This window comes from Scomber scombrus, chromosome 24 (genome assembly GCF_963691925.1).
Source record: "Scomber scombrus chromosome 24, fScoSco1.1, whole genome shotgun sequence".
Taxonomy (NCBI): Eukaryota; Metazoa; Chordata; class Actinopteri; order Scombriformes; family Scombridae; genus Scomber; species Scomber scombrus.
The window spans coordinates 491,041-513,152 of NC_084993.1; the positions used below are offsets into that span (position 1 = coordinate 491,041).

Consider the following 22,112-nt stretch of genomic DNA (forward strand, 5'->3'; position numbering starts at 1 on the left):
GATAGATAGATAGATAGATAGATAGATAGATAGATAGATAGATAGATAGATAGATAGATAGATAGATAGATAGATAGATAGATAGATGGATGGATGGATGGATGGATGGATGGATGGATGGATAGGTAGGTAGGTAGGTAGATGGGTGGGTTGGTGGATGGGCGGGCGGACGGACGGACGGACGGATGGATAGATAGATTGATACGATAGATAGAAAAGAAAAAGAAGACACTGATGGAGCTTGTTTGATTTCTAATGGAAGTTTATTCCACTATTGAGAATCCCTTCCTGTCACAGTCTGCTCTTATTTAGCTGCCTCTCTGCTACATTTCCATTCAGCCCTCCTCTGCTCCACTCTGCCAGTCAGACACACCTTCCTCATCAGTTACTCTGTTCACCTGGACTCTCAGCTGCTCCTCATCACTAATCAAGCCGCTATATATCTGCTCCTGTTTCACTCACTCAGGGTCTGATTGTTCTTTGTTTTCATGCCAGACTTCAGCCTCTGTACCTGATGTCTGTCCCTGTGGCTGCCTGCTGTTCCTGTGCATCCATGTTGCAGTGTGAGTTTTCATCAGTCCTGCTTCGTCCTCTCTGTTGTCTTGTTGGGTCCATCTGGTTCTGATCCTCTGCCTCATGAACTGTACCTTGATACTATTCTCCTGTTACCCATCATACCTGTCACTGATCTACAATAAAGCTCATTAGCAACTATACCTGTGGTGTGTTAGTGCTGCTGTTGGTCCTACAACCTCCACCTGTTACACTTACAGCAAATGTTCTACTACTAGAGAGCAACAGCCGGTCAGCAGATCTGAGAGTGCAAGGATGGGTGTAAAGGGTGAGATGGTTGGTAATGTAGGTCGGGGCAAGACTGCTCAGGTAACCAGAGGCAAGAACTGGGGAGATGTGGTTATATTTACAGGTTCTAGTAAAGACCCTGGCTGCAGAGTTGTGTACAAGTTGGAATCGGTTTATAGATTTCTGCAGCAGTCCAGCAAACAATGAGTTGCAGTAGTCTAGATGGCCGGAGACAAAAGCATTAATAAAGGTTTAAGCATCACAGAATGGAAGTAATGGTCTGATTTTGGCGATGTTCCTAATAGATGGCTGTGCTGTTCTGTATTAAACTACAGACTGTCTCTGAGGACGTTACGGTTTTTGGTTCGCGGTGTAGGCCTACTACTTTCAGGTGCTCTGTAGACTCCAGTATGAGACCTGGTACACAAGGCACGTGGACTGTGGTGACTCTGAGTACAATGTGGGGGAGAGGCGGAACAGTAAACCAGAGATGTGGTTCCTCTCTTACGACTGTGGAAAGTATCAGGGGCTGAAGTAGGAGTATTATTGCTGTGGCATTGTAAAGAAAGCTTCACTGTAATCTATTAATTGCAGTAGCTCTATTAGAATATACAGTGCTAGTGGTTACAGTACTATTTCTATAGTTGCTGTGGTACAAGAAGACCTACTAATAGAAGACGGTACTAAAAAGAGTGATAGCAGTAGCACCAGGAGTATTAGAGCAGTTGTATTCATTGCAGAAATAGTTGTAGGATAGTAATATGAGTATTATTTGCAGTAGCATTATTAGTATGTGTAGTATTAGTAGTAGTAATCAAAGATGATGTACTAATAGTAGTACTACTAACATGAGTCATGTTACTACTACTAGTAATATTATCACAGCAGCAGTTGCAGTCATGGCAGAAATAGCTGTACTGTACAAGCAGTAGTAATATATATTAATATACTATTAATTACAGTAATATGACCAGTATGTACAGTGTGAGTGGTTGCAGTACTAATGGTACTAATTGTAACAGTGCCAGTAACAGTAGTAGTAATTGCAGTATTTATGGCAGTAGCACTCATAATAACTGTATAAATAATAGTACTATAGCAGTAACAGTAGTTGTGTTTGCACTCATAGTATTATTATAGTAACAGGTATTTGAATTGGAGTTATAGTACTAAAATGTATTGTTTGTAGTTTTCTGCCCCCTGGTGGTCAGAAGGCGTCAGCTGTTAGTGTGATGATCATTAGAGTTAATTAATGAGTGTGTGTGTGTGTGTGTGTGTGTGTGTGTGTGTGTGTGTGTGTGTGTGTGTGTGTGTGTGTGTGTGTGTGTGTGTGTGTGTGTGTGTGTGTGTGTGTGTGTGTGTGGAGGATCTGACCCTGAGGACTCAGACAGTAGAAGTACAATAGCAGTTGTAATAGTAATTGTAATAATAAGACTAACAGATGTAGTAGTATTAGTAATAGGAACAGGAGTTTGTTTATTGTAGTAATAGTTGTAATAGAAGTTCCTTGACATTTAGTGCTATATAAATAAAGATTGATTGATAGTACAGAGAGTAGTAGTGAAACCAGTAGTAGTACTAACAAATTGGTCTAAGACATTCTGGATAGTACTAATACCTGTACTTGTGGTAGTATTACTGCATTACCACCACTGATAGTAACAGCTGTAGTACTTCTAACAGTAGTCCTGCTTTTTGCAGTACCGTTCAGATCCACTTGGTGGCGCTGTGATGTCACAAACTGCAAACTGTGGGTCAACTGAGGTTTTCCTGTGTGTTTGTTCTATATTTTACTTTATCTGTTTTTTAAGGGTATTGATCACAAATTAACATCAACAATTAACATCAGTGGGTACCGAGGCATTGTTAATAAATCCTCATCAATATAACAACGATTACCTGATCAATAACTGATCAATAACTTGATCAGCTAACTAAACAGCAGCATAAACAATATAAAAACAAACGTTTGGTTACATTTCTAGTATTTTGTGTTAATTTAACTGAATGGATGTAATATGATTGATTACGTGATGATGGTGAAAATGTTCCAGATGTTTGTTTATTTAAGGAGAGAAGAAGATGCTTGTTGTGTAAATGTAGATTTTGCCGTAAAAACATGAAAATAAAACACAAACATGTTTATGAAATACTTTTATATATTTATATCAGCTCAGTTTTAATGTAAAAATAAGGAATCAGTGATAAAGTCTCAGAGTCGCCTGTTTGTGGGACTCAGATGTGTGAAGTCAGCATCATTAATCCACAAAACAGGAAGGAGTTCAGTTTGACTTTGCAAATAAAAGCTCCACATTTATAACGTTTGGCGTTTAAACATCAGTAATATAGATATTATAATGAGAAATCAGAGTTTATTTCCTTTATCGTGGGCTTTTAAAAATATAAATAATGAAGCATGTATTGACCACCAGGGGCAGCAAACACAGGTTGAGTCTATAAACTGTAAATTAAAAGTGGACTCACGTTTATAAGCATCAAGTTTGCATTTTGATCGTCTATTATATTTAATGGTAGGTAGACCTGTCAATCACAACGAAGCCACGCCCCTAAATATATCCTGATATATCATATATTCCCAAGAAGACTTGAAACTAGTGACTGAGACCATAAACTTATTTACTGAGCTAATAAATCAAATGGAAGTCAGTTAATTTTCTTATAAACTTTCATTTAATTTGATTTTTTTTCCAACCGGATCGAGTCGCCCCCTGGTGGCCGTTATACAGAATGCAGTTAAAATAACGGAGCACTTTTAAAATGTAGATGATCATGTTGATTGATTATTGATTGATGGATCTGTCTTTATTGTTGCTGAAGACACTGATGTGATAATTTCACACTTTATCATATTTTATAGACTTTTTTGCAACAGGTGGAGTCGCCCCCTGCTGGCCGTTAGACACAGTGCTCCATATGCGCACTTTTATAATAATTATGGTAATTGATCATTGATTGAAGGATGTGTTGTTGTTGTTGTTGCTGTGATGTTATACTTCACACTTTATCATATTTTATAGACGGATCTTTTTATTTTTTATTTCAAATCTGAATCATAGCTGTGGAAAAATGTAGTGGAGTAAAAAGTCAGATATCTCCTCTGTAATGTAGTGGAGAGGAAATATATTATAGAGTCGAATATAAAATACTACAGTAAAATAAAAGTACTGTGCAGCATCTTTCTTTGGTTTCTTCCAGGTTTTATTGTGAAAACGGAAACGCCTTGTTGACGCCGTGGAGAAGAAGAGGAGGAGGAGGAGGAGGAGGAGGAGGCTGTCCGTGAGGAGGAAGAGCGGGATCAGCCCCGCACACAGACGGACTGCGGGACCGCAAACACCGCAAAGAAAGAAAAGAAATGTGGAATATCCCGCGAGCAGCGCACGAGACACACCGAGGATCATTTCCGCTGCAGAGGAAAAATTAAATTCAGATTTTTCTCTTTTTTTGTTTTTTTTTCCATTTTCGGGGCTGAAATATTTTGGATGTTGCTGCTTCCTGCCGGGACACACACACACACACACACACACACACACACACACACACACACACACACACACACACACACACACACACACACACACACACATTCACTGAGAGTTCAGCCTGGTACCGGACGGCGCGTGCGTGCGTGTGCGGGGGTGTGTGTGTGTTTCATTGATGGCTGTTGTTGTTGAACGTGCGGAGTTCTGCTCACCTTGTTTTTGACCTGTGTGTGCGCGTGCGTGAACGTGTGCGTGCTGAGCGTGACTCATAAACACATTTAGTGTGTGCGTGTGTGTTATTGGAGAGAAAGCAGAACAACAGTGTGTGTGTGTGTGTGTGTTGAGAGTGTGCATGTGCGCGGCCCGCATCCAGCACGCAGCAAATCAATGAGGATGGATTTATTTACTTTGACACGCGAGGACAGGAAGTGATTGTTGATGGATTTTAAATCAGAAAGTTGAAGCTTCAGAAACTGGATCTGACTAAAGACAACAACTAAAGGTGAGTTAAAAAAACACTCTGAAATGTTTAAACTAAAAAACTTGATGAGATTAATTGATTTTTTAATATATTTATAATTTGAATATAATCCTTGGATATTAAATGTTTATATGATCTATGATTGAATTTAAACTCACTGTGAAAGTCATAAAATATTCTTACAGTGACTCAGAATGACATTTAATCACTTTATAATCTAATGATATAAAAATATTCCTCAGAAGATCCTTTAATATTCACTATACTATTACATTCTTACAATATCTACATTTTAACATCATATTTCGAAAGTATTCTCATAGTGACAAATATGTTCCTTTTTTTATGGCTTTCACTGCAGTTTTCATCTTGTAGTTTCCTGTTTTAATCCCATAATAATCACATTATCTGCTCTTCTTGTAATATATGATAGTCTGTATCATAGTTAAACGAGCGTGTTCAGGGTTTTTGAGGCCGATATTCAAACGTTTAAAGATGAACGGCTGCGCGTTTCCAGATCATACAGAGAGGTGATGATGATGTTGGTGATGATGTCACTGATGATGTCATAGCGGGGGTTGGAGGCTAGAAGGTGTGTAGTCCACATCTATGCTGCTCCAATGACACGCCACCACCTGAAGATTATGTGGAATAAAAAAGCCCATATCGTCCTGTTTCTGCTCCTCTTATGGCGCTTTTTCATTACACAGTTCCAGCTCGACTCGACTCGGTACGGTTCCAGGAACCTTTTCCATTACAAACAGTACCTCCTCAACGTGGGCGGGGTCGTCATAGCACAGCTCCGCGAAACTGCCGTGACTTCATTTCATACGCGACACAAACACATAACCAATGGAGGACATGGAGGCGATGGTGTACTTGCTGCTGTATGAGGCTTTCTGTCTCACACAAAGCAAGAGAAGAGAAACCAATCTCTGTAACGCTGTTGTTGGTATTTAAAATGCCGGGTTTGATTCTTGTGTGGGACGGCTCATGACTCTTACAGTGACTCTCTGACCAATCAGTGGCCGGCAGTCTGTTGACGTCACATTTAGTATCGGATCGGCTCGCTTGGAACCTCGGCAGAGCAGATACTAAAAAAGTATCAGGTACCAGGTACTATCCCTGATGGAGGAGCAGGTACCAGGTACTATCCCTGATGGAGCAGCAGCAGGTACCAGGTACTATCCCTGATGGAGCAGCAGCAGGTACCAGGTACTATCCCTGATGGAGGAGCAGGTAACAGGTACTATCCCTGATGGAGCAGCAGGTACCAGGTACTATCCCTGATGGAGGAGCAGGTACCAGGTACTATCCCTGATGGAGCAGCGGGTACCAGGTACTATCCCTGATGGAGCAGCAGCAGGTACCAGGTACTATCCCTGATGGAGGAGCAGCAGGTACCAGGTACTATCCCTGATGGAGGAGCAGGTACCAGGTACTATCCCTGATGGAGCAGCGGGTACCAGGTACTATCCCTGATGGAGCAGCAGGTACCAGGTACTATCCCTGATGGAGCAGCAGGTACCAGGTACTATCCCTGATGGAGAAGCAAAAAAAACCGAGTCGAGTCATTCTGGAACTGTGTAGTGGAAAAGCTCCATTTCTGTTTCTGTTCCTGTTCCTCTTCCTGTTCCTCTTCTTGTTCCTGTTCCTCTTCCTGTTCCTGTTCCTCCCTTCAGGACTCTGGTATAATCCTGTTGGTTCTTTGTTCTCTGTAGGGAACCTCGTTGTGTTCTGGTCTAATTAACCCTTCGTCCTCCGGCTGCTTAACGAGCCTCAGCCAACCAATTAACTCTAATTAACGAAGGCAGGAAGTCCGACTGCTGCTGCTGCTCGTCACGTTCTGCAGATCAGCAGCAACACAGAACCAAGAAAACACACGTGTCAATTTATTCATTGATTAATTTATTGATTAATTTATTGATTAGTTTATTGATTAATCATCCAGGTGGTTGGATTCAGCAGATCTTTCACTTGTTTTTCTCTGCTTACGGATTATTTTCTGGAACAGCTGATCAGAGTCTCTTAATGATCAATAATACTGATCAGATCCTTTATTGACACAGTTTGTTATGAGTGAAGCTTTGAGCTGCAGGATGTTACTATGAAACATTACTTTTATATATTTTAATGTTAATCTTTATGTTCATGTGTCTCTGTGTTATAATGTGTGTCGGATATAAAATTCACCTCTAAACAGAACCTTGATTTATGTCTAAATACTGAATATGAGATCAGATTCATTCACACACACACACACACACACACACACACACACACACACACACACACACACACACACGCACAGATCCATTCAGGTTTAATCAATCAGACTGAACGTGTTTCTCTCACATCCATCAATGAGCTCAGATGTAAACAGACTGACGATAATCTGAGCTGTAAATTCTGTTCGTCACCTCCCGGCTCCGCTCTGTTTTGTTTTAATTTTACGAGATGAGAGATGGAGATGAAACTTTAATGATCCCTGCAGGGGAAACGGCTCGAAACACCGTTTATTTAAGCTGGATTTAGCCGAGACTGCCCCGCTGATCTCTGGGAAATCCATCAGAAAACACACATCCATGAAAAAATGAGCCGAAACGAGTTCAACCTAAAGACTCACATGAAAAATGTTCCGTCAGCTGTGTTAGTTATTTATCTCCATTAGAGTCAAATATTATCTAGCCTCAGCCAATGAAAATGCACCGTTTTAATTCTCCATAAAATATATATGTTTGAATGAATATGGAGAGAAAACTGCTGAAAGGACATAAAATAATTAAATATTTTATAAGTAATAACAAAATCTGAGATGTGCTTAATTAACACAAACATGCTCAGAATATATAGAAAGAGATTTTACATTTTATATTATATTAAATCTACATATATACATTCATATTGTAAGAATATTAATGAGAATAAACACAACAGGTTGGTTAAAGTGAAGTCAGATGTTTTGCTGATGACATCATCCTTACGTCCGCTGTCATTCTGTCGGGTTTCTCTCTTTTTTACGCACTTCAGTTTATCATTTTTTGTCGTTTCATGTTTGCTTTTTATAAAAAAAAAATGTAATGCACGAATTAAAAATGCAGATAAAAACATGAAGAGAGAAGAAATAAATGTTGGTGATGCTGCGAGAAAAACGCTGTGAGGCGAAAAAACACATACGGCTCCGCGTCTGCAGCCACGCTACGAGGCTCAACATCTGTGTGTGTGTGTGTGTGTGTGTGTGTGTGTGTGTGGCGCCCGTACCCATCCATCAAATCCCCCCCCTACCCGAACACACACACACACACACACACACACACAGCTGTCCTTCAATAGTCTGGAGATAAGAGCCATTATTGAAATCCCAGCTCCCTAACAGCCATCAATTACTGCGTGTGTGTGTGTGTGTGTGTGTGTGTGTGTGTGTGTGTGTGTGTGTGTGTGTGTGTGTGTCAGCTTGTCAGACGGCCGGCTGTGTGTGTGTGTGTGTGTTGAGCAGCTCTGATACGTTCTCGCTCTCTCTGCTGGATTATGAGTTCCTCTGGAAACGAGGCGACGTGCCTTATCTGTCCTCCGGCTCGGCGATAAAACACACAGACACACACACACATACACACACACACACACACACACACACACACACACACACACACACACAAGCACAGACACACACAGATTTTAAGCCTCGTAATGTGGCTGCAGACGCGGAGCCGTGTGTGTTTTCTGTGTTTTTGTGGCTGAAACACATCGAGCCTCTCAGCAGACTTCACTGATTTTCATTCAGATTTTAAACATTTTAAAAACCAGATTTTCTTTCTTTTCAGCTTCTTTGTTTCGTTCTGAAGCTGGAAAATAAAAACAGCTCTGTTGTGTTTTTATTATTCTGATGTTGATTTAATCAGAACGTCTCGATTTATAATTTAAAGGCACAGACAGGAAGTGAAGAAACGTCTCATGTTGTTTTTTCTCTCCATCTGCAGACATGTTGAGCTGAGCTTCCTGCAGGCCGACGGCCAACCAGAGGACCGCTGGGCTCGCAGCATGGTGAGGTCAAAGGTCACGTTCAACTTCTTGTTGTTTGATGACGACACAAACTGCAAACACTGGGAAGTTAAAGTGTTTCGAGAACCCTTCATAGGTTGTCCCACTAGGGTCAAACCATAGACTGTATATAAAAATGGACGTAACATCCGTGACGTCACCCATTGGTTTGTGGACTGCTGCTCGGAGGCCAATAGTGTCGGATCTGAGCAGCGCCATCTTGAACATTTCAGGTGCATGCTGGGAAAAATCAAAACATGGATTCTACTTATATGGGCATCAGGAGGAGCATGAGGCGCCCTCCTGAACCTGTGAACCAATCAACCTGTCAATCACCACGTAGCCACGCCCTAATGCATACCCGGCTTTATCGTCACATATAAAATCAGGGAGGCCAAAATGTCCCAAATGAACATCATACTGCATTGAAGAAGGCTTTAAACTAGCGATTGAGACCATAAACACATTTTGAAAACGTTTATTGAGGTTAGAAATCAAGTGAGAAGTTGAATTCTCCATTGACTTGTATAGGGACGGAAGTCCTTTTGACACCAAAACGGTCGCCCCCTGGTGGCCTTTTGATAGAATGCAGTTTTACGTTACTTCCGCGTTGGCCTCATTTCAGAGGACCGGAACTCCCCGCCTGGTAGCGACACAGAATTTCATGACATGTAACACTGAGACAAGCCATGAAATGTCAGGTTAGGTCACAGAATTTCATTTAACGTCACGTCTCAGTCCACTAAATGTTATGTCAAGACACAAAATTAAAAGTCTCAATACATAGATTTTATGTCATGATGCAACATTTTATGTCTCAATATGTTTCCTCTTAAAACGTCACGGCACCAAATGTTACGTCATGTCACAGATCCTTCGTGATGCTGAAGAGTCGACTCGTCTGTTTTAAATCAGAATCGTAACTTACTGCAGAAAAAACAGATTTAAAATGGAGTAAAAAAGGAAATCTGCTTCTTTTTTTTTTCCTCCAGCAACACTTTTACTTTCCCCATCATCTCCTCCATTTTTAATTTTTTCCTGCCTCTTCTTTCTTTGGAGCCTTAAAAGCAGAGCGAGTGAAGGATCCTCTCTGCTTCCTCCTCCTCTCAGGCGGCCACACAGCTGCCTGGATAATTTCCTAATGGCCCTGCGGCTGATAGCCAATCAGAGATGGTTCGCCACGCCGTGTGACAGGAAATTCAATTAGGCTGTTTTTTTTTTCCCCTTCGATATCGCTCTTACTCGCTCCCTCTCTCTCTCTCTGCTGCGCTCTCACATCGTCTCTCACTCTCTTTGTTTATTTCAGGCTTCCTCTCTGTCTCTCTCTCTCTGTCTCTCTCTCTCTCTCTCTCTGTCTCTCCCTCTCTCTCTCTCTCTCTGTCTCTCTCTCTCTCTCTGTCTCTCTCTCTGTCTCTTTCTCTCTCTCTCTCTCTGTCTCTCTGTCTCTCCCTCTCTCTCTGTCTCTCTCTCTCTCTCTGTCTCTCTCTCTGTCTCTTTCTCTCTCTCTCTCTCTGTCTCTATCTCCCTCTCTCTCTCTCTCTCTCTGTCTCTCTCTCTCTCTCTGTCTCTCTCTCTCTGTGTCTCTCTCTCTCTCTCTCTCTCTCTCACCTTTGCCTTCACTCTTTTTTTTCATCTCTCCGTTTCCTGGATCTGTCGAGGGAGAGTGAAAGAGTAGCTCCAGGCGTCGTATGTCATCCAGGAATACTAAAAATTACCAACAAAAAAAAGAAAAAAGAAAAGAAAGAAAAATAGAAAAAAGGCGCTGCTCGTATTTTTCTCCATGAAAGGAAAAATGAAATCACAGCTTCGTGTCCTGTAGTGGACATTTTTTAAATGGACAAAATCCACTTTTGTTACCCCCCCCCCCCCCCCCCCCTTTCATTCCTGTTTGTCCTTCGAGGCTGAATTCAACCGTGTGGCACTTTACAGTTTATTTCAGAGTATTTCCTGCTCTGAAGGAAAGATTCAATCGATACTGCAGACATTTAATATCCAGCTGACAGTGTTGTTTGGGATTAAATGTAATTTCTCTTCATGAGGCCGGCTTAAAGTCTTTATATAGCCGTTTTAAAGGAGGAAATTACAGAATAATCTTCAGAATTGAATCTGTTTTTAAGAGAATATAAAACCCTCGGAGGTTTGCATGTGTAAATATCAATCATTTTGAAATGTTGTTTTTATTACATTTGATGCTCAAGTTGGGAAAAACCTAGAATTTATAGACTGAACCAACATTTTATTTTATTTCTAGAGCTGAAATCATCAGACAATAACTTGGCAATTACTTTTTAATGATCATTTAATTGTTTAAATAGACAAATGCAATTTTTGAAAACAATATTTGGACATTTAAAACTTAAAAAAAACATTTTACAGGCCAGTTATTGTCAGATTAATTGATATCCATGTTTATAGTCCCATAATGACTGTGAATGAATAAATAGAAGAAGAGCTGTGTGCGTTTTGTTATGTGGTTAAAAGGATAAAACACATGATGAGCTAAAAGAACGACTGACACATTTCAAAGTGTTAATTTTAAATATCTTGCTTTAAACTATTTAGAAAAGAAGACACAGAAGACTTTACACCACATTTGGCGAATAAGAGTTAATATTGGTGGTTAAAAGTTCAGATGTATATTTACTGTCTTCTTCTCGTTGCTCATGTTGACCCTTGACTCCGTGTTGCAGGTGGATGCCAGCACAGCTTTCAGGATGAACCCGCTCGCTGCCCTCAGCATCGACCGCAACGCTCTGGTGGGGGAGAACCTCCGCCCCCACGCAGGACTCTTCTATCCTGGGATTCACCCTCTCTCTGCAGAAAAGCCCCAGGAGCCGGGAACCTCCCTCCCACTCGGCTACGATCTCCTGTACAAACAAGATGTAGCTCTACTGAACGGCCAGAAATCTGCAAATGGGTATATTGGACTTTATAAGAACCCACCGCCGGGGTTGCAGAAGCCCATGTTAGTCCCAGTTGCAGGAGGCGATGGCCTGGGGCTGGACCGGAGAGTTGGACACAATGATAAGCCATCAGAATTGGGCCTGAATGGTTCCGGCGGTTTCCTGAGGTTACCCTGGATGAGCCCTTATGTCGATGCAACGATGTACCCCTTCCTGGACATGGCTTACAAGGCCTCCTTTCTGTCACAGCCAAATCCGTTCATCCACCAGCAGTTAGCATATCAGTCTTTGTGTGCAGCAGGGGCAGGAGGCAGCACACAGGGGGAAGACAGACTTTTCTACCTGCCTCCTTATGCCCCGGTCCATATCTCCTCCCAAATGGGCCCTCCCATCAGGATCCCTACAGCCCCTCCAGCTGCTGTCCTTTCCCCCATGGCTCACTGCCAGGATAAGGCCTTACAGGGTCTTGGTCCTCAGGTCCATCAGGAACCTTCTGCCTTCAGCACCAGTCCTCAGATCCATCAGGAGCCGCAGCAACAAGCTGTTCGCCACACCGAGCGACAACATGGAAGCAGTAGTGGTGGTGCAAAGTCCAGTCGGCCCTCGTCCACCAACAACAGTCTGAGCAGCAGCACTGGTGGAAGCAGCAGTGTCCCAGTAAGCAGTTCATCAAGCACTGCTGCCTTAGAGTCACCTCCAGTATCCCAACATCCAGGCTCGGTTGCCCCACCCCAACCCCTCAACAACACCACTGCAGACCTCCAGAAGTCCCTTTATAGGAGCAAGTCCTCATCCTCAGCTTCAGTGTCAGTGTCGCATCCCTTCTACATGAGCAGCCGGAGCTCTGAGCACAGCTCTCCCATGCGCTCAGGCAGCAACAAAACCAAAGACGCCAGCTCAGACCGCTGTAGTGCAGAGAAATGTAAATCACCTGCAAAGACTTCACAGGACAGAGCTGTACCTCAAATGCCTGCCAAAAAACCGGGAGAAAAACCTTTAGATCTGACAGCCAAAGAGTTGGAAGGATTCCCAAATGGATTCCCGTCCAAATTAGAGGCCTTGGCCAAATTGGGGTATTTACCACCATCCCGATACGGGTTGTTAGCTAGCCAGGAGCAGTACTTGAAAGAGGGTCTGTCCCCTCCTGCTAGCACGTCAGCAAAAACTCCAGATCGTCCTGAGATGATCAACACTGCACCCTCTCCTTGGATTGTCCCAGGTACTCCCCCAGCTGTCACCTCTGACCACAGCAAAGGCTCGCAGATGATGAAACACAAGAATGTAGACGGTGTTACTCATCAGTCACAGCCTCAGAGCTCACCTGCCTCGACAGCAGTGGAGGTGAGCAGCATCCCCAGCCCCACCGCAGGGGGAAGACCTTCTGCTCCGTCCCTTTCAGTTAAGTCCAAAGCTGATTGGTCACGAGTTTCAGCTGATTCTGAGAAGATCCCTTCAAATAGCAAAGGGGAAACTCGAAGCTCTGGAAAACAGACCATAACTTCTGCTAAGTCTGATAGTCAAGAGAGCCAACCTCATCAGCAGCATCAGCAGCCTCGGATGGAAAACGGAAACACCTCAAGCCAAATGTACAGTGACTCATACCTTCCTCCTGGCTTAGGTTACACTAACCGCTACATCCCATACTCAGTTGCAGAGAACATGTCTCTGCAGCGCATGTCCATACCAGGCAAAGGACCCATCTACCCCCATCCAGTCCTGATGGGCAGCGGCAGCTTTTACTCGCCTCGTGTTCCATCTAAACATGGCCTTCCATATGGAGTACATCCAAACCAGGCTGACTTCATGACATACAAGAACTCCCAGGGCATGTCCCACCCAGGTCTTGACCGACTTGAGACGCAGGATAAAACCTGGAATGCGGATCCATACAGGAACCAGGAAAGACCCGAAGCTGACAGCTCCCACAAGTGTGACAATGAGAGAGACAAGTCCACAAACCAAACTGTGAAAGCTTCAGGCAAAAACGTCACAGCTGTCAGAGACGACATAGTTTGTATTGACCTGGTGCGTGATGAGGCTGATGAAGATTCGTCCACCAACAAGCACAGCTCCACTTTTACTAGAAGAGATAATTCCTCTAAGCATGCTGGCGGAGGCTGTAACCTCAACCATGAAAGAGAGCTACAGCCTCCCAAAGCCCTTCCTCCCAGCCAGGCTGCAGAGCATAGACAAGGCTTACTCGCCCACACTTCCCATCCACAACCTCTTCATCACAACTCCTCTTCACCACCTCCTGCTGGGGAGGAGATCCCAGAGGAGATCTCAGAAGACGAGGAGCCATTTTCAGATATCCCAGAGGAGCAGACGATGCGCTGTGCCAGAACTTCTCTTCAGCAGTTCTCAAGAAAATGTAAAACTGGAGCTTCTGATGGCGCCGAGATAAGAGATGGGGATAATGGTGCTAAAGGGAACAGCGCTAATAATGAAGCTAATACAGTGACTCCAGCTCAAAGCCCTCCCAGAAATAGCAACTCATTGGTTTCTGTTAGTAAAGAAAGTTATTCTAGTGACTGTACCAATTCTAGCAGCATCACTGCAGCAGTGTGTACAGTCAGCAGCCCCAAGAGTCCAGGTTATGAGGGCAGCAGTCATAGTGATCGAGATTTCACTCATCAGGTCCCAGCGTGCAGGAGTTTTAATTCCAGGGTCCCAGCTGTTGGGGTCCTGAGTGGTAACAGTAACCTGAGAGATGCCAACAGTCCAAGTTTTGTCAGCAGAAGTTTTGTGGGTCCGTGTTGCAGAAATCTGCCTCTGAGGACGCCGACGTGTGAACCCAGACTCTTCAGCGGCCCGACTCGTGGAAACATCAACCCTGTGGCTCCAAACTGCAGGAGCATCAACCCTGGAAACACCAACCCTGTGGCTCCAAACTGCAGGAGCATCAACCCTGGATTTACAAATTTTGAAAACCGCAACGTTGTGCACCAAGCTAGTGGAAACATCGGTCTTATGGGTCAGAACAGCTTCAGTGGTCCAAGTTGTGGAAATAACTTCTCCAAGGTTCAGGCGTTTGGAAATAACCAAACCTGTGTGATTAACAACTGCAGGGTTCCAACATGTGGAAGCAGTTTTCCTCAAACCTGTCGGCACATTGCACCTGGGAATCTGACCAACGCCGGTTTCATCAGGATGCCTGCGGACTTTACTACAGAACCACTGGGTGACAAAGACTTTAAATGTGAAGGCCTTTCCTCCAGTGAGACAGGACGCAGGAACGAGACACCAAACTCTGGCCTCACCTCCACTAGCACCGAAGACGAAAATGAAGACGATAAGTTGGACTTCCAGGACCTGTTGGATGGCGAGGACGACGACGGCCTCGGTGGCATCAAGTGCCGGCGCTCCAGCCTCGCCAGGCGCATCGCCAACTCATCGGGATACGTTGGCGACCGGATTAAATGCGTCACCACCGAGCTTTACGCCGACTCCAGCAAGCTCAGCAGAGAGCAGAGAGCGCTGCAGGTAAGACATTTAAATTCTGCTTTTATGTTTAGGTTTTCTGATGCAGAATTTAGTGCTGAGTGTTTGTTAACCTTCCTGTCGTCCTCCCGGGTCAAATCGACCCCGTCTGTTTTGACTGTTCCTTCTTTCCTCCCTTCCTTCCTTCCTTCCATCTGTCCTCCCTCCCTCCCTCCTTCTCTCTTTCTTTCCTCCATCCCCCTTTCTTCCTTCCTTCCTTCTGTCCTTCCTTCCTCCCTCCCTCCTTTCCTTCCTTCCTCCCTTCCTTCCTTCTCCCTCCCTCCCTTCCTTCCTCTACTCGAGGACAACAGGAGGGTTAAGACTTCTTCATCTCTACAAATCTGTGTTTTTACCAGCATTATCAGGGTTTCTGTCTCTACTCCCTGAAGGTTTACGTAAGAAATTAAAATATTAAAGTCTGAAGCAACACAATAGCACGAAATGTACTAAATAATTTCTAGTTAGTGTCGATACATGAAAAACATACTTCTTCTTTGTTTTGTCGTCAAGCTCTTGAGGACAAGTTTTGATAGCTTTACAAACAGCTGATGGTTGTTTCTGGTTCCCTCCTTTTTAAGTAAAGGTAGATTTGGAGTTTTTGACCCTTTGGTTTGTCTTGTTTTACGCAGCAGTGGAAGAAGCAGTGAATACCTCATATTGGTCCAATTAAGCGATCATCGCCGTTCTTGACCACAAGTACAGAGGAGCATTGTTTAAAATCGATTGGCAGTTGATGGTAACTTCAGCAGCTGTTAGAAGGTGTTTGATATATGATATATGGAGGTTTTATAAAAGGTATAAACAGGTGTTGGGGAGTGTGAGGAGTGTAGTAATGTGATAGAAGCTTTAAAATGGTTGAGAAGGCAGGCGTCCCTTTCTTCTTCTTCTTCATCTTCTTCCTTTTCCGTCTGTAAATGTTTTGGGTCGTGCGGAGGTTGAGTTAGGACAACGCGCCGGCTGTGTGTGTTTGGCTCCAGGCGACTGTTAACCTGCTGCCCCCCCCCCCCCCCGAAAAATGAATAAAATGGTGGAAGAAAGAAGAGCGTCTCTCTATCGCTCTCTGCATACATATTTATCTGTTTTCTTCCCTTCAACTATCTCTCAACTCCCTTTTTTCTCCTTTCTCAGCCTATTCTTGTTGTTATTCCTCTTTTTTCTTTCCTTTTCCCCTTGAGATCCTCCTTTCCTCTCAAATTAAATCTCCTCCTCCTTTTTCATCCTCCGCCAGATGGAGGACTGAAGGAACGTGGTACTTTTAATGAAATCCTCCTCTTCCCTCCTCGTCCTTGGAGTCGAGATTAGCCTTGTTTTGTTTTCCTGACGGAAGCTGGTTCGTGTTGAAGGAAGAATCAATAAATAAAGAAATAATAAATAAATAATCAAACTGCTTCTGAGTCACCAAAAGCTTTGCCAGGAAAATACACAAAAAGCTTCGAGTCTCAAGACAGTAAACATGTGTGCAGGTGAGATTTAGCTCCTCTATCTGACGCTGGATTTAAAACCTATTAAATAGTTTCATGAGTCTCTCCTCAGCTGTGTTTCTCTGGGCAGGAAGTTGAGCTGTCAGGCTGTTTATTCCCCGTGGAAGGCTGTTTGCTCGGTCAGTCGTGGCTGGAGAAAGAGGAGGAGGAGGAGGAGAGGGAGGAGAGGGAGGAGGAGGAGGAGGAGGAGGAGGAGGAGGTTACCGCTCAAATTAACTCACATTTCGCTCCTTCGCCCTCGGGTGCTGCTGGCTCCGGGCGGCAGCGTCGGATGGATTTGTAGATCGTTTCACGGGCCATTAATTTTTAAAATGGGTTTGCGGTGAGGGCAGAGTGACGCGAGCGAGAGAAATACAGGCCTGTCGGGGAGCCGTTACCAACGGTTACCTGTAGATACCAACGGCTACGAGGCTCGGCGCTCGTGATCGGAGCATCTCCGAGGAGAACATGTCAGACGGAGGTTAACAGTCAGATTACATCATGAGATGCTTTCAGAGATCAGAGAGAAAGTGACGTCTGCTCCGTGTTTCCCATCAGAGGAACGATGGTTGTTGTTGTTGCTCTGAATAAAATGTTAAAGCATCAAAACAAGACAATAAATTCCCCCCAAAATTCCTCTTTTTTAACCCTCCTGTTGTCTTCAAGTCAAGGAAGGAAAGGAGGAAGAAGGAAGGAAAGGAGGGAGGAAGGAAGGGAGGAAAGGAAAGAAGGAAGGAAGGAGGGAGGGAGAAAGAGTTGAAGTGTCACTTGAAACACATTTAAGAACAAGATCACATTGAAGTACTGAAAGTAGTTGAAGTGAAGCTAAAAGCTTTGTAAGGAGCTTTAGTTGAAGTTGAAGTTTAATGCTGAAAGACGTGGAAGTGTCTAATTATCCACTTTTACAGAAAGTTAGTCACATGAACACAAACTTTAGTGACCCTGCTCCTCTTCCTCTTCCTCTTCCTCTTCCTCTTCCTGCTCCTGCTCCCTGGAGGATGAACCAGTTTAGATTTTATATTTAAACTTTATGAGTGTTTGTGTATTTTAACGCAGCACCTGTTCTCTCTCTCCGTGTGTCTGTTGCAACGCCAGCAGAGAGGTTTTAGTGTCTCTGCTTCCTTCAGAGCAGCAGAGTCTGAGGTCACTGAGCCAGTTTCTGGAAGTTTATATATTTTATGGTTTTTTGTGGTGAAGCGTCCCGAGGCTCCGGCTGCCAGAGAATAAAGCTGAGAGCTGAGAGCTGAGATCTCACCTCTGGCTGACAGCTGCTGCTATTATCTGAGCTGAAGGTCTGAAACCGAACGCTGGCTCCGGTTAAAGGGACGATACACCGTTCCTCTACTAGAGGAAGCTTCAGATTTACTCTAATGATGATGTTTACTCCCTCCTGTTGTCCTCGAGTCAAAGAAGGAAGGGAGGAAGAGGGAAGGAAAGGAGGAAGGAAGGAAGGGAGGAAGAGGGAAGGAAAGGAGGGAGGAAGGAAGGAAGGGAGGAAGAGGGAAGGAAAGGAAGGAAGAAGGAAGGGAGGGATGAAGAAGGAAAGAATGGAGGGAGGGAGGAAAGAAGGACATAGGAAAGAAGGAAGGGAGGTAGGAAAGGAAGGAAGGACGGAGGAAGGAAGGAAAGAAGGAAGGGAGGTAGGAAAGGACGGAGGAAGGAAGGAAAGAAGGGAAGAAGGACAGAGGAATGAAGGAAGGGAGGAAGGTAGGGTGGAGGAAAGAAATAGAGAAGAAGGGAGGGAGGAAGGAAGGAGGGAAAGAAAGAAGGAGGGATGGAGGAAGGAAAGAAAGAGAGAAGGAGGGAAGGGAGGAAAGAAGGAACAGTCAAAACAGACGGGTCAATTTGACCCGGGAGGACGACACAAAGGTTAAAAGATAAGGATGCTGAACATCATAATCAAATGTTGCATTAATGTTGTTTTTTAGGTCATTTGTTTGTTTTTTAATGATTTTTATTCACTTTTAATTCATTAACTTTTATCTGATCATTAGTCCTGTAGTTGGAGCTTCTTTTCTTTGTTGTTGAACCTCACAGAGACTCTTCAGAGGAGCTGCTCTGCTTTTAAATGAATGTTCTTTAAAAAAAAAAAACCCATCAGAAAGCAGAAAAAGATTCACAGTTTTTTACATTTTTATTCACTTTAAAACGCTCTCAGTCCCGTGTTGCAGGCTCGGCACATGACTCAACGAGCAGGGAAAGAAAGACCCTTTTTTTCTTCTTTTTTTTTCCTCTGATGTTGTTTTATTTATCCTTTTTCATATTTTCCCAGCGTGCAATGCTGCGTTTCTCTGAGCTGGAGCTGAAGGAGAAAGAGGGAGGAGGAGAGGAAGAAGAAGAAGAAGGAGAAGAAGAAGAAGGGATGACAGCAGCGGCGGTGGCAGCAGCAGGGGAGAGGGAGCTGGCAGACGGCCAGCGGGGAGACGGAGGGAGGGAAGAGGAGGAGGAGGAGGGGGGGAGGAAGAAAGAGGGAGGAGGAGGAGGAGGAGGAGGGGGGTGGGAGCGCTGCCAACAGAGCGAGGGGAGGCGAGGAGGAGGAGGAGGAGGAGGAGGAGGAGGAAGAACTCCCTCTGCAGCCGCCGCCGAGGCACCGAGAGGTAAGAGGATTTCCGGAGAGTTCTGCAGGATGACGTGCACGCTCACACACATACACACACACACACACACACATAGAGACACACACACACACACACACACACACATAGAGACACACACACACAAAAGACATAAAAAAACACACGCACACACATTTTTTTTCTCGGTTGATCTAACTCGCTTGAAGTCGCTCTCTGTCTTTGTCTCTTTTTTTCCTTTTTTGTGCTGCTTGTGTGTGTGTGTGTGTGTGTGTGTGTGTGTGTGTATGTGTGTATGAGCGTGCACGTTTCTCACACGCTCACACACACACACACACACACACGCTCACACACACACACACACACAGATTTGAACTCTCGGTGCACCTCTCTCGCTTAAAGCCGAGCACACCGCTGCTCTCATTTTCTCCAGGAAGCCGACTGTTCACATTCACACACTGACTGACGCCGGCTGATTCACACTTTCTCTCCACATGAAACACAAACTACATTTTATTTCTGACACAGAAAAAAGTTTAAAAGTAAAAAAACTGCGACTTGATAATTAAACTTTTACTAATGATTAAACGAGTTTAGAAGCTCAGCTAAAAAAATGAAAAGCTGGAAATTCGGAGGAGTGTTACAGACATAGACTGCATATATAAAATGGACGTAACATCCGTGGCGTCACCCATTGGTTTGTGGACTGCTGCTCGGAGGCCAATAGTATCGGATCTGGGCAGCGCCATCTTGAACATTTCAGGTGCATGCTGGGAAAAATAAAAACATGGATTCTACTTATATGGGCATCAGGAGGAGCATGAGGCGCCCTCCTGAACCTGTGAACCAATCAACCTGTCAATCACCACGTAGCCACGCCCTAATGCATACCCTGCTTTATCGTCACATATAAAATCAGGGAGGCCAAAATGGAAGGAAAGATGGAAAAGAAGGAAGGAAGGATGGAAGGATGAGAGGAAGGAAGGAAGGAAAGAAGGGAGTAAGGGAGAAAGGAGGGAGGAAGGAAGAAGGGAGGAAAGAAGGAACAGTCAAAACAGACGGGGTCAATTTGACCCGGGAGGACGACACAAAGGTTAAAGGCTAACGGTCGCCAAAAAGGCTTCGATGGCAAACAACCTCTACATGTGAGAAGGCTTAACGACGGGATCCGTTCCTTACTCTTTGTCACCGTCTTCGAGATGATCGTCATCAGACGCCTGAAATAACCATCTCCCTCCTCTGAGAAGCCTCATGGTTGACGTCAGAAGCATCAAGCTCCTTAATCAGCTGATGAAGATCAAGCTTTCAACGTCACCTTTTGATTATGAAAGTGAAACCACAGCGTAGTGTAGAGAGAGAACTATCCTAAACCTCGGGATGTGGTCGCTGCACCAGAAACAGCAGGGAACTTTAAGGTGTGGTGGTTCCAGTTTACAGTTAATCAGTGAGTCATGGAGTAAATGATGGCGTTTCCAACACCTACACAAGGTCGACTGCTTCTTTGGCAACATGCTGGCGAAGGGAATCCAGGGATCAGCCGAGCTCAAAGGTGCATGACCGGTCAGGCAGAGGTGGAGCAGGTCATCAACAGAGTTCCTGGAAAGAGCGCAAGACAGTAGGATTAAAGGATTAAAGGACAGAAATAAAAGACTGTAAAGGGAACAAAACCAGAAAGGCTCAGAGGAGTACCGTGGAGCGTTAGGGTTAGGGTCATCAGGGCGGAGCTGCAGCGCTACCTCATGGACACAATGGTACATGGTAAACACATATACAAAGAATAACCAGTAATATGCATCAAGATATGAATCAGCCAATGGGTGGGTTGGGTATATGGTCATGTGAGTTAAGGCCAATCATTGTCCCAGATAGTAATAGAGGTGAGGGGATTATCCAATAAACGACCTGGATGGGTTAGGGTAAGGGTGAAGCCATATTTTGGTCCATAAAACCAGAAGTCGCTGCGATATCATCACTAGATTCGCCTTTCTGTAACATCTTTGGACACGTGATGGACAATCTGCAGCAGAACCTCAACAGAGAGAGTTCATGGACACAATGGGATACAAGCAGAGGCTTCAACTGGGAACATGTGACACCATGAAACCTCTCCCGGTGGTTTAGGAGGAGCCAGCACATCCTGACAGAGTCTAAGGTTGTTCTGGTGGAGTTTAGGTTGCGGTAGAATCAGATGCTGAGGAATCTGGTGGAGGCAAACAACCCTTCATCACCAAGGACCATTAGTTCCTTTTGTCAAGCCAGTAGAGGACCAGCAGCATCTGGTGTTACTCATTGAACTCATGATACCTGCAGCAGCTCAAGAGACTCAAGCTGGACGATTCAAACCAGCAGCTGGTCCGAATGAATCATCTAAAAGCCACAAAGCAGGTTTAGACTGAACCAGGCGGGGAGTTCTGGTCCTCTGAAATGAGGCGAACGCGGAAGTAACTTAAAACTGCATTCTATCAAACGGCCACCAGGGGGCGACCGTTTTGGTGTCAAAAGGACTTCCGTCTCTATACAAGTCAATGGAGAATTCACCAACTTCTCACTTGATTTCTAACCTCAGTAAACGTTTTCAAAATGTGTTTATGGTCTCAATCGCTAGTTTAAAGCCTTCTTCAATGCAGTATGATGTTCATTTGGGACATTTTGGCCTCCCTGATTTTATATGTGACGATAAAGCAGGGTATGCATTAGGGCGTGGCTACGTGGTGATTGACAGGTTGATTGGTTCACAGGTTCAGGAGGGCGCCTCATGCTCCTCCTGATGCCCATATAAGTAGAATCCCTGTTTTTATTTTTCCCAGCATGCACCTGAAATTTTCAAGATGGCGCTGCTCAGATCCGATACTATTGGCCTCCGAGCAGCAGTCCAC

General features: G+C 44.3%; 1 protein-coding gene across 1 annotated transcript in view; it reads left to right on the top strand.

The window, feature by feature from the left end:
* The first annotated feature begins 4,170 nt into the window (after nt 1–4,170).
* Nucleotides 4,171–22,112, top strand: part of LOC133976580 (BCL-6 corepressor-like) — a 39,051-nt gene continuing 21,109 nt past the window's right edge. The window contains exons 1-4 of the mRNA XM_062414818.1: nt 4,171–4,803; nt 8,760–8,823; nt 11,511–15,206; nt 18,936–19,260. Of these exons, the coding sequence (XP_062270802.1) occupies nt 8,821–8,823; nt 11,511–15,206; nt 18,936–19,260 (4,024 nt within the window). The 5' untranslated portion in view covers nt 4,171–4,803; nt 8,760–8,820. The remainder of the gene's footprint in view (nt 4,804–8,759; nt 8,824–11,510; nt 15,207–18,935; nt 19,261–22,112) is intronic.